The sequence below is a fragment of the Rhincodon typus genome, chromosome 2 (genome assembly GCF_021869965.1).
Source record: "Rhincodon typus isolate 14 chromosome 2, sRhiTyp1.1, whole genome shotgun sequence".
NCBI lineage: Eukaryota > Metazoa > Chordata > Chondrichthyes > Orectolobiformes > Rhincodontidae > Rhincodon > Rhincodon typus.
This window is the reverse complement of record NC_063333.1, coordinates 55377764-55394423: the sequence shown is the minus strand read 5'-3', so window position 1 is coordinate 55394423 and position 16660 is coordinate 55377764. Positions and strand designations below refer to the sequence as shown.

Genomic DNA, 16660 nt, shown 5'->3' with positions numbered 1-16660 from the left:
ATCTGCAGTTAATCCTCTCAGATCTTCAGGCAAGCCTATCAATATGCCATTAATAAAAACTGGACTGTAGTTATTTTAAACCTATGACTCAATCAATTTATCATATATGATGTTGCAGGTTAGGAACAGACATGTGCTGTGTTGAATAGTTTTTGTGTCCATTATACTCAAAATGTGAACTGCATTGAGAATTTACACTGTAATAGTTGTTAACAGTGATTGTTGACAACTACAGTTGAGAACTTAAGACTTGTGGGAAACAAAATTGGAATGTTTATTTGTAACTCTATCCAATCACAGCTAGTTAAATTAACTTACAAGAACTTGTATCCAGTCATCGGCCCAAGCCTCTAGAAACAACTCTCCAATGCCCCCCAGCATGAGATAAACCAAAAGATAACCGCCAGCTAATGTGATGGAGAAGGAGAAGACGACTACACCCCAGTCCCCAGGACAATTGCCGCCAAACATGCTTACCCCAACGCTCTTGGAAAAATCATGCTGTCCAGTTCAAAGCTACATTTCTTACCCTCTAACTGAATGTAAAATTCCATCAGTCATAGCTGGAAAATCTTTTACCATGAGATCATTATTCTGTAATCCTATTACCATACATCACAATCTCCAGAGAACAGTGATTGTCAGCAGGGTATTTGAAATTCCAATAACTGACTGAAAGAATCACATACAAGATTTCAACTTTTGTCTTTTATTGTAACAAACAATCTAAACCCAATTAATCACTATTTTGAAAGTGATTACTACTCAATCACAGAAGAGATATTTCCTCTTCATCTTTTCAACACAGCAAAAAGTCTGTGCCATATTCCTCAGAATAGGTTTTCACAAGACCCAGTAAACATCAGTCCAGTTTCCAGTCAGTTCCCTTCTTCCTGTTCTGCTTGAGCCAAAAGGTTGAGAACATCAAAAGTCGCTTCTCTCAGTTTTCAGAGACATTCTGAACTGAACATCAGCAGTAAGGCCCACTCCAATCATTCTTACTCCACACCCTGCTGACTATTCCAGGATGAATCTCTTGAACTCCTTGTTCTCGTGGGTTATGCCTCTTTGACCAGAAATCATCTTTCCTCCTCCATTTCTGCTTGGTAACACATAGAAAATTTGTAGCTTTATTCTCTTTGCAGACCTCACCAACTCCAGTCATTTGCCTCTCTTTGAGATTCTGTCTGAAATTCTGGATTCTGAAAGTCTGTCCACAGTCAGGTCAACGGCTCCTTGTTTTCAGATGTGAACATTTTATATTTTGCTCCCAATAGGTCTCGCCAGGCCTTCCCTATCCCCATAGCAACTAAGCCACCATGCTTGTTGACGTGCAAAAATTGTAAAAGATCATGTGACCCTCTTTACCATTTTACTTTCAGTAAAAGGTAACGAAACACAATCAACATTCATGAAACAAGTCTAAAGTAACCTGTTCCTTGATTGTATATGATTGTGCATTCGAGAAAGTAATGTCCTAAGAAACTGACCCAAATAGCTTCTATGAATTGATCCTCCAGGCTACCCTTGCCAATTTAATTCATCCAAGCTATATGAAGCTTAATAAAATCACCCACAATTATTGCAGTACCTTTCCCACAGGCCCCTATTATTTCTTGATTTGCAATTGAATCAGGGGAGCCTATAAACTTCTCCCAAGAGTGACTTATTTCCTTTGCTATTTTTAGTTTCCACCTAACTAATTCAACTACTGTACTTGATCCTCTGAACAAGCAATTTAAATCAATGATCATTGGTCATTAAAAGCATCAATAAGTTCATAGAAGTGTAGGTACTTCAACAAAAGGAGAAATTATTGGAGTTCTGAGTGCACAGCAAATACATAGGCACCACAACGTTAATAAATTCAGAGTCATGAACATAGAACATAGAACATTACAGCGCAGTACAGGCCCTTCGGCCCTCGATGTTGCGCCGACCTGTGAAACTAATCTGAAGCCTATCTAATCTAAACTATTCCATTATCATCCATATGTTTATCCAATGACCATTTAAATGCCCTTAAAGTTGGCGAGTCTACTACTTTTGCAGGCAGGGCATTCCACGCCCTTACTACTCTCATGCGCACAAACAAATTTATGATTTAAGCAATATAAGAGCAAAGCAGCTGGAAGTGGAGGAATTGGGCAACTATGATGTGGAAGGCCTGAAATCAGGCAACAGGTTTCAGTTATCCTGTCTGTTAACTGTCAAATCCAAAACAATAGATTTTAAAGAACCCAATAATGGAGGCTAATACCCAATAAAGGAGAGAAGACAAACTTTGGCTGTTATTTGGAAGCTGTGAAATGTGTGCCACTGAGTATCTAAAGCCTATAATTGCATTGTAACAAGTAATCATTTCTTACCCATGTAAATGTTCGCTTATCATTTGACCATCATGTTGCCAGAACTTTCTCACAAAAATTCAAGACAATAAGAAGTGCGCATATTCGATCCTTTTAATAATCTGTAGATAAATCTGTCCCAATCAGGAATACCATTTCAGTTTGCTAAAAGTCTATTCAATTAACCAATTTCCAGATATTCACAATAGGTAATTAACACATGCAGATCAGGAAAACATTATACTTTATGTTGAGTAGATCAGACAGTTAAATTATGACTTGATTTGATCCACTATTAAAGACAGAAAGGTAAAAAGATTATTCCATTTTTATTTGAAAAATCTACGGCAATGAAATAACACTAAAAATTTCAATGAGTTAAAGTGCACATATGCAGTTTATTATTAGAACTTAGGCACATTATTTATAAATGTAATTATGTTTGAAATGACCAACGTGAAGAATACAGTTTCAATTCAGAGATACTGTGAGGTACTACATTAGAGGAAAACATCATTGACAAATTCTCTTCCTGCTCCAGGTCTCGCATTCCATCCATTGCTGCTGGAATTGTCAGTGGCCTTCTTGGGTTGGTCATGGTGGCCTTATTGATTGCGATATGCATGAGGAGAAGACATGTCAGAAAGAAGCGTACCTTGCGACGTTTGTTGCAGGAGCGAGAGGTAACGAACTGTAAGAATTATGTTTTCCAAAAGCTGAATCCTAGGGAGATGATGATACAGTGGATGTTGGAACAAATCTCTGCATTTGGCAGTTTTACTCGGGATTTTGGTAATCTACATGTATGTAACTCGCAACTCAGAGGTCAAATTCCATCGTGGCTATTTTTGAAATTGTGGATATAAACAAAAAATTTTACTGACTTGTGAATTAGCATCAGAAAACATCATAGCAAATACATAGGCACCACAACATTAATACTTCTGAATTATAATCAGAAATATAATCAGAAGCCCCGGGCTCTTCAGGCGTGGGAACCCATAGCCCCCAAGTGATCCTGTGTCTGTGTGACTCCACTCCGTATATCATATGGTTAACTCTAAATGTCTTTATGACAAAAAATAAAAAAAAAACAGATTGGCAGTAGTCTCCTCAATAAGGATCTCATAGAATGCTTTTGAGAGAGTTTCTCAAGGAACTAAGTTCTGGAACAGACCAGAGAGAATGCTTTACTAGACTTGGTATTGTGTGAAGTTATAAGATTAATTTATAAACTCAGAGTGAAAGCACCTCTAGGTAGCAGTGAACATTAAATGATTGAATTTTACATTCAGTTTGAGAGGGAGAAGAGTGGTCTAAGACTGGTATTTTAATTTTAAATAAGGGAAATTATGTGGGCTAGATGAAGTGAACTGGGCTGTCAGGCTAGGAAAGTGGTGGCAGACATTTAAAAGGATATTTCAGAATACTCAGAATAAATATATTCCCGCTAGAAAGAGAAATTCTACAAGAGGACCTGTCATCTCTGGTTAACTAAAGGTGTTAAGGAAAGCATCAAACTTAATCTTTATCCTTCTAATTGTGTAAAGACAAGTGGCAGGTCAAATGACTGGCCAGAATACAAAGAACAGCAAAGAATGACTAAATAAAAACCAAAAGAACTGTGGATGCTGTAAATTAGAAACAAAAATAGAAATTGCTGGAAAAGCTCAGCAGGTCTGGCAGCATCTGTGGAGAGAAATCAGAGTTAGTGCTTTGGTTCAGTTCTGAGGAAGGGTCACTGGACCCAAAACGTTAACTCTGATTTCTCTCCACAGATGCTGCCAGATCAGCTGAGCTTTTGCAGCAATTTCTATTTTTGTTTTATAGAATGACTAAAAGTTTAATTGAGACAAATAAATTAGAACATGTGAGAAAACTAGCTGGAAATGTAAAAAAAAGTGAAAGTTTGTATAGGTATCTAAAAAAAGAAAAAAGTAAGTAAAGTATTGCTTCATGAGAGTGAGAATGGGGAGTTAATACAGAATAAAGAAATAGAGAATGTAATGAGTAAATATTTTGCTTCTGTCTAGTAGAGGATATAAAAACATCCCAGAAATCCCAATGAAACAAGAGGTTAAAGAAAAAAAGGGAAATCATGTCTCACTAACTTGATTTTTGAAGAGGTGACAAAGATTGATGAAGACAGAGCAGTACACCTTGTCTGTGTGGACTTCAGCAAAGCGTTCGACAAGGTTCTGCATGGTAGACTGATTGGTAAAGTTAGATTGCATGGGATCCAGGGGGAGCCAGCCAATTGGATACAGATTGCCTTGAAGACAGGAGATAGAGGGTAGTTTTTCAGACTAGGGGCCTGTGACCAGCAGTGTGCCACAAGGATTTGTGTGATCTCCATTGCTTTTTGTCACTCACATACATGATTTGGATGTGAATATAGGAGGCATTGTTAGTAAGTTTGCAGATGACACCAGAATAGGTGGTGCAGTGGACTGTGAAGAAGGTTACCTCAGAGTACAAAGGGACCATGATAAAATGGGCTTTGGGCCAAGGAGTGGCAAATGGAGTTTAATTCAGATAAATGTGAGGTGTTGCATTTTAGTAAGGCAAATCAGGCCAGGACTTATACAGTTAATGTTAGGGCCCTGGGGAGTGTTGCCAAACAAGGAGAACTAGGGGTACAGGTTCATAGTTCCTTGAAAGTAGAATCACAGGTAGACAGGGTGGTGAAGAAGGTGTTTGACATGCTTGTCTTCCTTGGTCAGAACATTGAATATAGGAGTTGGGACGTCATGTTTCAACTATATGGGACATTGGTGAGGCCATTTTTAGAATACTGCATACAATTCTGGCAGCCTTCCATAGGAAGGATGTTGTTAAACTTGAAAGGGTTCAGAAAAAATTTACAAGGATGTTTTCAGGTCTGGGGTGTTTGAGTTAAAGGGAAAGACTGAAGAGGCTGGGGCATTTTTCCCCTGGAGCATTAGAGGTGGAGATGTGACCTTATAGAAGTTAATAAAATCATGCGGGGCATGGATCGGGTGAATAGCCAAGGTCTTTTTCCGAGGGTGGGGTTGTCCAAAACTAGAGGGCACAGGTTTAAGGTGAGAGGGGAAAAATTTAAAAAGGACCCGAGGGTAATTTTTTCACGCAGAGGGTGATGCAAGTATTGAATGAGATGCTAGAGGAAGAGGTGGAGGCTTCTGGATGAGTATATGAATAGGAAGGGTTTAAAAGGATATGGTCCAAATGCTGGCAAATGGGACTAGGTCAGATTGGGATGTATGGTCAGCATGGGTGAGGTGGACCAAAGGGTATGATTCCATGCTAAAAAGGTCACATTAGACTGGAAGGAAGCATATATTCAAGAAGTGAGGGAGGCAGAAACAAGCAAGCTACAAGTCAGTTATCTTGGCTCCTAACATGGAGAATCAATCGGTAAGGAGTTTGTAACTGGGCACATGGAAAAACTCAAGGTAATCAGGAAGAGGTAGCATGGTTTTGTGAAGGGAAATTGTGTTTAACCAAATTATTGGAATTTTTATGAAGGAGTAACATGTACTGTGGATCAGGGGGTATCTGTTCTTGGATTTCCAGAAGATATTTGACAACGTTCCACATAAGAGGCCTTTGTGCAAAGTAAGAGCTCATAGTACAGGTGGTAATATACTTGGATGGATATAAGATTAGCAAGCTGGCAGAAAACAGCTTTCATAAATGGGCCATTTTTCAGTTTGGCAGCATGGGCAGGTGACATCCTGCGGGGTTCTGTCTTGGGCATCAATATTTTACAATTTATATCTATCATTGGATGAGGGGTAATCTTCTTGCACCTATTCCTGACCTGTCTGAAATGTTACAAATAGTGAGGGATGTGTGGGAGCCCATGATGGGCAGTTCATGGCCATTTGAACATAGAACGTAGAACATAGAACATTACAGCGCAGTACAGGCCCTTCGGCCTCGATGTTGCGCCGACCTGTGAAACCAATCTGAAGCCCATCTAACCTAAACTATTCCATTATCATCCATATGTTTATCCAATGTCCATTTAAATGCCCTTAAAGTGGGCGAGTCTACTATTTTTGCAGGCAGGGCATTCCACGCCCTTACTACTCTCTGAGTAAAGAACCTACCTCTGACATCTGTCCTATATCTATCACCCCTCAATTTAAAGCTATGTCCCCTCATGCTAGCCATCACCATCCGAGGAAAAAGGCTCCCACTGTCCACCCTATCTAATCCTCTGATCATCTTGTAGGCCTCATTCTCCACCAGCTGGTATTTTACCTTATTTGGGCAGGAGGTGAGAGGCCCACACCTTAGGTGTGTGGACTGGTGTTTGGTTGGTGTTGGGATACTGCATGTCTGGGTCCAATGAACCCATTGGAGACTCTCCCCCTAAGATCACACCCTCATTAACCCTTTAATCTTGTTTCCAGCACGATAAAAAGCTCTAGCCTGTTGAATCCAATTGCTCTTACATCTCTTTGACTGGTATTTAATCATGTGAGAGGGGGTGAGTTAATACTCCACAGTCTCTCTCTGCCTGATGAAGTCCTGAGTGGCAGGTCTCATGGATGGCCTTCCTGACTGGATGCTATTCAATGCACTGAAGTGGACTTTTAAATCCACGTCTTTGCTCAAAGGCACGCAGTGCCTGGCTAAGGGAACTGGTGTTGGGAAGGGACAGCCTTCCATCCCTTCAGACATCTCTTCCACACCCCCATTCCACCCTCGCCCACTCAGCAACCCCCCTCCACATGATTACCCTCCTGCCCTCAGCGAATTCTGACCTGTGCCCCTCATCAATCTCAGGCCTCTGGAGGGTGCATTGTCAGCAACAGCCTCCACTATCCCAATGATACTAACAAGCAACAGAGGGCTGCTGTCCTCTGATTGACCACCAACTCTCCAGGGGTGGCATTTCCACAGGCCTGCCAGACTTTACTCCCATGGCGAGACCCCTGCCCGTACCTGATTGAATATTAGCAGCAGTGGGCTGAGGCTCTAAATGGGCCTTACCTAGGGCCAGAAGCCCAATTATATGCCCTCAAGCCTCCTCCCATCAAGCTTCATAGGGTCAGGAGCTGCATTTCCTTCTACTCCATGATTCTGCTGATATCACAAACTTTACAGCTCTGTTTAGAGGTTCATATGGCTGCTTTTAAATTATTCTTATGCTGTCGGCTTCCAGACATGAGACCCATGGCATCAGTTGTGACATAGAGATATACTTAAATATTGTTCCCATATCTGATGATCTTTATAGGACTGGTGCATGTGCTGATGCAGCAGCCATATCCATTGATAGCATTGCCATGATCTCTCACCTGCACTGACTAAAATGTCAAATCCACTCTGTACATTCATGGAATTTCAAACAAAGTAGTACTGTTAGTTCACACAAAACCAAACACTGTATCCCCAATCAAACATGAGAGAAAAGTGCAGTTTAACTCACTCTCCCACAATCTAAACTGCAGTGTAGAAGCAAAGACACCATACATAGCAGAGAGAGAATTCTTCCCTTTGGTGAGTAAAATGGATAGTAAATTTACAGTGACTTTTAATATCAAGGCAGTGTGTATATTTTGTCTCTGCTGACTCTAGCTTTGTTCTTAATACAGCTGGTTGAGCCCCTAACCCCGAGTGGAGCTGCTCCAAATCAGGCCCTTCTAAGGATTCTTAAAGAGACAGAATTCAAGAAAATTAAAGTGCTTGGCTCTGGAGCATTCGGCACTGTGTATAAGGTAAGCTATCTCCTAGGCACAGTGCAACACAAGGAAAATGTTTGTCGACAGCAGAATAATCCAAATGTAACATTTTCCAGCTGTATCACAAAAATCTCTGTTAACTTTTACTGTGTTTCAAAATGCCGAACAGTTGACTATGTGTAATTTTTAAAAGGGAAATTGTACCATGGAATTTTTTTTATTGATTGTGATATATTGTGATGGATCAAACTGGCAGGAGGCTAATTCTAGTCAGAACACTGATGGACTGCATTTAACATTCCAAAATGTCACCTGCAAGTACTACGCTGAAGAGTTGAATTAACTGAAAGTTTTCTTTTAAAAGTCAATTTGAGAAGATTCTTAAAGGGAAATGGGAAAATAGTAGGGTGAAGATACTTAGTGAGAAAGTTGGAGAGTAGCATGATTTCGCAGATTTGTGTTCCTGACATTAATGTGAAATAAGATCAGGACTGGCATAGGACACAGCTAAATGAGAAGGAGTAATGGATATGTATACATGATTATTAAAGATTTGGGAAAGATCAAACCAGAATATTACTTAAAAATCCCTACCTAACCACCGTGTGGGGTATCTACACCACAAGGAGTGCAGCAAATGAAAGAGGCAGCTCATCACCTCAAGGGCAAATTAGAATGAACAATAAATGCTGGCATTGCCGACGACAGTAATAGACATCCAATATATGAAAATAAAAACAATAGTAAGATGAGGTGACACTGGTTCTGATGGAGGAGCAAACCAAAAACATTAGAATCATTCAAGACAAAATACATATTAGAATGACGGTCTGGGAAGGCATCTGGGAGGCTGAATTAAGGTGGTGTCCCTCATTTGTTATTTCCATATGATGTTAGCTAGATTCCAGTTTTTTTTTAGCCTGCTAGTAATTTGCAAAATAATCTTTCAAGGTGGAATAGAAATATTCCACCATTGCATAAAACCTGTTGACACATTTTCAGATCAGAGGAAATTTAGCAGATTTGTTTTCATGGCACATAACTTTTCCAAGGAAAAGGTACATCAAAATTTCAGTGCAGAGGACAGTGAGCCTTGTAAGATATTCCGCCCATTTTTAGGGCTGAAAATCCTGAGGTTTTGCTGACACTGCACACATTTTCCCTATAGATATTCCTCCTACGTGATGTTCCACTTGCAGTCTGACCTTCTTTGTGGTGTATCATTCAAAGATGCCAAATGGAGTTAACTTAACTCTTAAACAGTTGGTGATTTTTTTTTGTTTCTAATATTCCTTCATTTGAAATATTTTCTACCAATTTTAGATTTATTGTGAAGATAACTTTTTAAAAAATAGGAGGTGATGGCATAATGGTAATGTCACTTTTTAGTAATCCAGAAACTCAGGATATTGTTTTGGGGACATGAATTTGAATCCCACCGGACAGATGGTGGAATTTGAATTCAAATAAATTTGGAATGAAAAACTATCATAGCGGTGACCATTTCAACTATTATAAAAGTCTATTTTATTCAATACATGTACTTTAGGGAAGAAAATTTGCCACCTTTTCCTGAATTGGCCTACATGTGACTCTTAACTGTTACCAGACAGTGAAGGAGGGGGAATAAATGGCATAGCCAGGGAAGCTCACATCCCATCAATGAATTTTAAAAAAGATATTCAATTAGTTAAAAGGCCTTTTAATTTCAAACCAAGTTTTAATGACTCAGAGGGAACTTTTTAACCAGTTATTTCTGCAAAAACACATGTGTGTATTTCTATCATGTTTTACTGGCTTGAGGATTTCATAATTCTTCTCTGTCAAAAGTTTCTTTTGATGACCTTGTGTAGCCAGTAGAAGTACATTCACTTAATTTTGTATGATGTATGTTTGACAAATCCAATCATGTTACTTGAATGAGTCTTGAGACAATTGATTTTTTTCTAAAATTTCATTATGTCTACAGGGCTTGTGGAATCCAGAGGGAGAAAATGTCAAGATCCCTGTTGCCATTAAAGTGTTGAGAGAAGCAACTTCCCCAAAAGCTAATAAAGAAATCCTTGATGTAAGTGGGTTTTGTGATTGTTGGTTTTAATCCAAACTATCAGGTTGTGCTATATTTTAACAGGAAGATGTGTTTGTCAACTTGGAAATAAAAATGGGAAAATGTGTAGGAATCTCAGGTGCAGTTAAGGGCTAACTGGCTTAAAAAAAAGTTCTACCTTGTCACACATGGGATAAGAAAAGTCAAATTGCACACATTTCATACTCTTTCCCAGGGCCCAAATTGGGCTTTTTGGTTCTTTTATCAGATCTGCTTCTTCATTTGCCATCTTACCATTCTTCCCAGTATTACTGTTTGACCTTGACCAAAGTCACAACTCCAGTTAAAACTAATTTTAGTTTTTACTCCAGCTGATATTAATACCAGTGCACTTCACAATACGCAGATGTTCACGGATTAATTCTGCATTTTCTGTTTCATTGAGAGGAATTACCTCTTTTCATTCTGCATGCATACTGACAGACACACAGCAATTGTCTTCATGTAATGACATTTCTTTGCTTAAACCTATTTAATTTTGCGTGATGATTTCCTGTCATGTCATTCATTGAGAAGGTTTCTAGCTATTGTCAGGGGACAGCTTCCTGTAGTGGTCTGTTTATTTCCTCAAGAGGCCATTGCACTGAGTTTCCTGCAGCATCAAATTATTACTTTTAAAATCACCACTTGTAGATCATAAATTATAACTGGAGACTTTGAGAGCAGAACTTTTGAAGGTGACTGAATCAGTAACAAGAGACATAGACTCAAGATTGTTGCCAAGTGAGAAGCAATTCCTGCAGGTGGAATACTTCATTGTAGCGGGTCATTGAAGCCACAAAATGAAATTAACTAAGCGTTTGAGAAGGGAGGAAAATGTAAGTTTAGAAATGGGCAAAGAGATTGGATTAGAATTGACAGCTTCGATCAAAGAACATAAGAGATGTTGAATGTGCCTAATATTTATGGAAAGCCAAACAGAGTAACCGAGCAATCACAAAACTGCAGCAATCTGAGGAATTTAACATCTCATTGACAGTTTTTTTTTCTAACTCCATTAAGCTGCTGATAAGATTGAGTGCCAGGTCTGTATTGAGGAAAGGATCCACCGTACACTTGTAGTAAGATGAGAATACTTGGAGGTTGGCAGTAAGGAGGGATGGACAGATTGTGGCAGATAATACACCAGGAGCAAGCACCTGCTGGCCCACGAGATGTCATGGAAAAGCACTTAACAGCTGATGCTGGCATTCTTGCCTCCCTTTAGCCACCAGGTTTCTGCAGCCCTTGGGAATTCAAGCACAGAAATTACATTGAAATGGTTCCCAAATCCTGAGGAACACAGCGCTATAAACACTTTGTGACTGTTGACCAACTTTTCCAGAGCAGTTTACTCAATGTCTCCAAACCTTTCATGATTAAACCAGATGAAGGTGCATTTGCTGCACGTTGGCATTGGAGTTTCGTTGCTTTTTGCTAAGTTGATCCCTTTCCTACTGACAAAGTGGGGATAAAATTCCCTTTTATGATTCTGTAACAGGAATATTGTTACTTACCATTAAAATTCTAATTAAAATTAATCTAATGTTCTAATTAAAATTCCCATTCTACATAAAATTACATTTTTTTTCTATCCAATGATTCTTAATGAGGTTTAACTATATTTGAAAAACAATACATGGAGTGCCTTTAGTAAGACACAGTGAAACGGAATTCATTAAAATCCGGTGGCCTTGTTTCTATAAGGTATAAGCAAACATGTTTAAATTTTATATCAACTCATAAAACTAAAATGCTCTGTTTTGTAGTTCTATTCATTTGTATATAATTGTGCGGATTTCCTAAGTCAGTTCGATCAATTGGCTGTATGGCTGGTTTGCAATGCAGAATGATTCCAACACAAAAGGTTCAGTTCATGTACCAGCTGGGGTTACCAGGAAGGTCCGTCCTTCTCAACTTTGCCCCTAGCCTGAGGCATCGTAACCTGCAGGTTAAAGCACTACCAGTTGTCTCTCTCTAATGAGACAGCAGCCCCGTGGTCCTCTGGGACAACACAACTTTAGAGTTATAGAGCTGTATAGCACAGAAACAAACCCTTCAGTCCAACTTGTCCATGCCGATCAGATACCCGAAATTAATCTAGCCCCATTTGCCAACATTTGGCCCATATCCCTCTAAACCCTTCCTATTCATGTACCCATCCAGATGCCCTTTAAAACTTGTAATTGTACCAACTTCCACCACTTCCTCTGGCAGATTATTCCATACACGCACTACCCTTTTCATGAAAAAGTTACATGTTAGGTGCCTTTAAATCTTTCCCCTCTCTTCTTAAACCTATGCCCTCTACTCCCCTACATTGCGGAAAAGACCTTGACTGTTCACCCTATCCATGCCCGTCATGATTTTATAAACCTCTATAAGGTCACCCCTCAACTTCTGATGCTCCAGGGAAAATAGCTCCAACCTGTTCAGCCTCTCCCTATAGCTCAAGCCCTCCAACCCTGGCAACATTCTTGTAAATCTTGCCTGAATGCTTTCAGGTTTAACAACATCTTTCCTGTAGCAGGGAGACCAGAATTGAATGCAATGTTCCAAAAGTGGTCTAACCAATATCCTGTACAGCCAGTATATGATCTCCCAACTCCTATACTCAATGCACTGACCAATAAAGGCAAGCATACCAAATGCCTCCTTCACTACCCTGTCTACCTGCGACTCCACTTTCAAGGAACTATGAAGCTGTGCTCCAAGGTCTCTTACGGTGACTTTGCAGATTTCCTATCTTGTGCCATGCAGAGAACCTTCTTTAACTAATACATCTCTTATAACATGGCTCACGGACATAAAAGAGAAGTGTTGAAACAATCACAAGCATGGGGTCAGATAAAACAGGGCTAGAGCCAATTAAGACATAGAGGGTAGAGTGCACTATGTTCTTATGCATCCTTATGCAAAAAAATTATAATCATTGCACAGCTTGAGAGCAATGCTGACATTTTGTAAAGTACGTAATTTTCTGTTCTCATGGAGAGAAAAATTGCAAAATCATGTTCTGAGGCCTTTTAGTATTAATTTCTATGCAGAGAAGTTTATTATCATGATAAAAAGACTGAATCATTCTCATAATCTTCATAATTCTGCCAGTGACCTGTCCAAAAATTAATTGCTATAAAGGAAATCCCAGAAGAGCTTCTAGGAATGTCAGGCATAATTCAACAAGGTCATTGTGCACTGCAGTTAGAGATTGCAGGATAAGCAAATACAAGCACAGAATGATGGCCTGAAAGCAGCATTGGAGGAGACCTTCAGAAAAAACACAAACGATTTATGGAAAAAGGCAATCGGAATTTAACAGAACATTAATCAAATTTTATGCGCTTGACATGGATTAAGACATCTATTGATTTGTGGAAAACCTAATGCGTTTAAGCTTCATTTAGTGTACTGTGGCAAACTGTTGCATTTATCAAGATAGGGTGCTGAGTTAATATTTTAACTCCTTGTCCAAATCTTTTACAACACAATTAAATTACAATTCTAGCGGTTGTGACCAAAAGCCTTGATGGTTGTCTGCTTCCTCATTCAGCATAGGTGAGCCATTAGTGATGAGGGCCAAGATCCTTATTTTATGTTAGAGAGTATTGTAGAGAGAGTCCTGTCTTTATGAATAATGATCAGGTGCACCTGCATATTTCTGCCCTCAGCTTAGAAATGCTGAGACTGTGGCTGAATTGCTAATATCCCATAAACCCCAGAACAATTCAGAGCTTTGGAGATAGGATAAGGCTCCAAAGTGCTTCACAACAAAATTATCCAAGAGAATATGGTAATGGGTCACATAAAGAAATATTAGGATAGATGACCAACAGCTTAGTCAAACGAGAGGCTTCAAGGATTGTCATAAAGGTGGAAAGGAGGTAGATGAGGTGGAGAAGGGTAGCATGTGAGTCTAGAGCTTGGGTCCTCGGCAACTGACGGCTAAAATCAGGGAGGAATATCTCAGAAGTTTGTGAGTGATGAGAGAATGGAACTTGTTGCGTGTTAGGATTCAAGCAGCAATTATCAATTGATTTAACTCTATGGTCCATGACTCCTCTTAAAACCCTGAACCACACATTAAAGAGAAATGGACCCAATTTCACAAAAAAGTGGGATGATAGGAGATGCATTCCTATCAGGAATGGTCATAAAGTATCAGTCAGGTCAGAAGTGAAGAGTGTAGGTTCACTACTAGCACTTTTACCTTGCAGCAATGAAAACTGGGGGCTCTGAGAATGTGAGTGGGACTTCTGGAATTGGATCCTGCCAACTATTTATAGATGGCTTATGAGTTGTTCTGACAGTGTGTAAATCCAATCTAAGAACACAACAGTCTGGTTTAGCCTCAATTAGTTTTGAGAGAGGGATTGAGTCTATAGCTTGTGACCAGACAATGGCTTCACTCTTCTTTATATTTAGCTGGCGCACAGTTATGCTCACGCATTGCTGGACATGTTGGACCTGTCTTGTTTTCAAATGATATCACCAAGGGCAGCACACAGATTGAAAAATGTAATGGGACTATTGTGTTTTGCCCTTGGTTGACTAATTCTAGGGTATGTGTTGAAGATCAGGTTATTGTTTTATGTTTGCTCTTTTATTGGCAGGAAGCGTATGTAATGGCAAGTGTCGACCATCCCCACGTCTGCCGACTCCTGGGTATCTGTCTCACTTCGACAGTACAACTCGTCACACAGTTGATGCCTTTTGGCTGTCTGTTGGACTATATTCGAGAAAACAAAGAACATATTGGTTCCCAGTATCTTCTCAACTGGTGTGTGCAGATAGCAAAGGTAGTTTCATAGGCAAGCTTTTCATTTTGTGCGTAAATATATGGTCCTGGTCTCTTAAGTGTCAACATACCAGTATGTAGTTTAAAGTATTTATGAATTAACAATGCTAAATCCACTTGTAGCCTCCACTGGGACACAAATTTGTAATGCCACTAAAGAAATATTTTTTTAAAAATATGCACTCCTAGCTGCCTTCAGTCAGCAATTCTAAAGCAGTATGAGATGAATGCAATTTTCCTATATCCTCATCTGAGAAGAACATATCAGACTGTATCAATCTGATGCCTTTTATCTTAGAGGTAAGTAAAGAGATTCACGATTTTGTGGTTTTAAGGAAGACTAGGTCAGATTCTGATAAAGATCAATGTCAACAGCAAAACTAAAGTCATAAACTGCAGTCTGGATCATATGATTTAAGAGGAAAAATGTGTATCCACAAAGCATGGCTTTAATTATATTTAGCTATAATTATGTTCAATTTGTCTTGAGGCGCATAACATCAAGCTCTATAGTTGGCTTTAGAGACGTCCAAGGTGATGGTCATTGAACAAGAAAATTGTTGTCTGATTTTTCTTTGTATTATGTTAAAGAACACAGTGATTTATAAATGATTTCACCTGAAGAGGAACTTGGACTCTATTTCAGGGGAGTAATCAATAATAAGTCTATTCTGCTATGTCAATAGTTTTGAGCAGAGGTTTCTGTAGTTAATGGCACAGTCTGCACAGAGAAACTGTTCAAGCAAATGCTTGTTTTGCGGTTGTGCGATGGGGAGAATTTAATAGGACCAAGGGAAACACGGTTGGGGCAGACTGCTCACAATCCAGGAAGTAGGAAAGATGGCAGCAACAGAAGTAAAAACTGAAAGAACTATGGATGCTGTAAATCAGGAACAAAAACAAAGTTGCTGGAAAAGCTCGGCAGATCTGGCAGCATCTGTGAAGGTAAAAACAGAGTTAACATTTCGGGTCCGCTGACCCTTCCTCAGAACTCACTTCACAGATGCTGCCACACCTGCTGAGCTTTTCCAGCAACTTTGTTTTTGAGATTGATATGAAGCCTGACTTGCATCCATAACTTACTGCAGGTGGGTTAACTTGGTTCAGATCGGCACTTGAGAGTCTTTACGTGGAACGGCTTGAGATGGTTTTCACTATTGCTGATAATTCTAGATGTTCCTGATAATCTGAGTATTAATCAGGCAATGGAAGGAAGGAAAAAGATGTTTGTTGACTGAAGCAGGGTCAGAAGTATGTGAAACACTCAAAAATATTTGTTCAGCCCTGCTAAACCAAGAGACACGCAGCTATCAGACATTCTGTTTAAGTTTGAACATCACTCCCAAACCACTGGAGATTGCGAAAGGCTATTGATTTGGAACATGGAATCAGTTACCCAATGAGGATATTGAAGAATTTATCATGGTTTAGAGAAAGCTGTCTGTTCATTGCAATTTTAGACAATTTCAAGAGAGATCATATTGGAAAGATTTGTTTGTTTTTAAAAAGTGAAGGCATTCGCTATAAATAGCTGGTATTACCAAAATTCATCTTCGACATTGGAGACAGTAAGAACTGTCAATGCTGGAGTCAGAGATAACAGAGTGAGGAGCTGGAGTAGCACAGCAGGCCAGGCAGCATCAGAGGAGCAGGAAAGTTGACGTTTCGGGCCGGGACCTTTCTTCAGAAAAAAGGATCTGGAAATACTCTTCTGAAGAAGGGTCCCGGCCCGAAACGTCAACTTTCCTGCTCCTCT

General features: G+C 39.5%; 1 protein-coding gene across 2 annotated transcripts in view; it reads left to right on the top strand.

Moving 5' to 3' along the window:
- egfra (epidermal growth factor receptor a (erythroblastic leukemia viral (v-erb-b) oncogene homolog, avian)) overlaps positions 1 to 16660 on the top strand; it is a 257981-nt gene that overhangs the window by 215518 nt on the left and 25803 nt on the right. For both annotated transcript variants that reach the window (XM_048610937.1, XM_048610944.1), the window contains exons 17-20: positions 2890 to 3031; positions 7937 to 8059; positions 9993 to 10091; positions 14720 to 14905. In XM_048610937.1, the coding sequence (XP_048466894.1) occupies positions 2890 to 3031; positions 7937 to 8059; positions 9993 to 10091; positions 14720 to 14905 (550 nt within the window). The remainder of the gene's footprint in view (positions 1 to 2889; positions 3032 to 7936; positions 8060 to 9992; positions 10092 to 14719; positions 14906 to 16660) is intronic.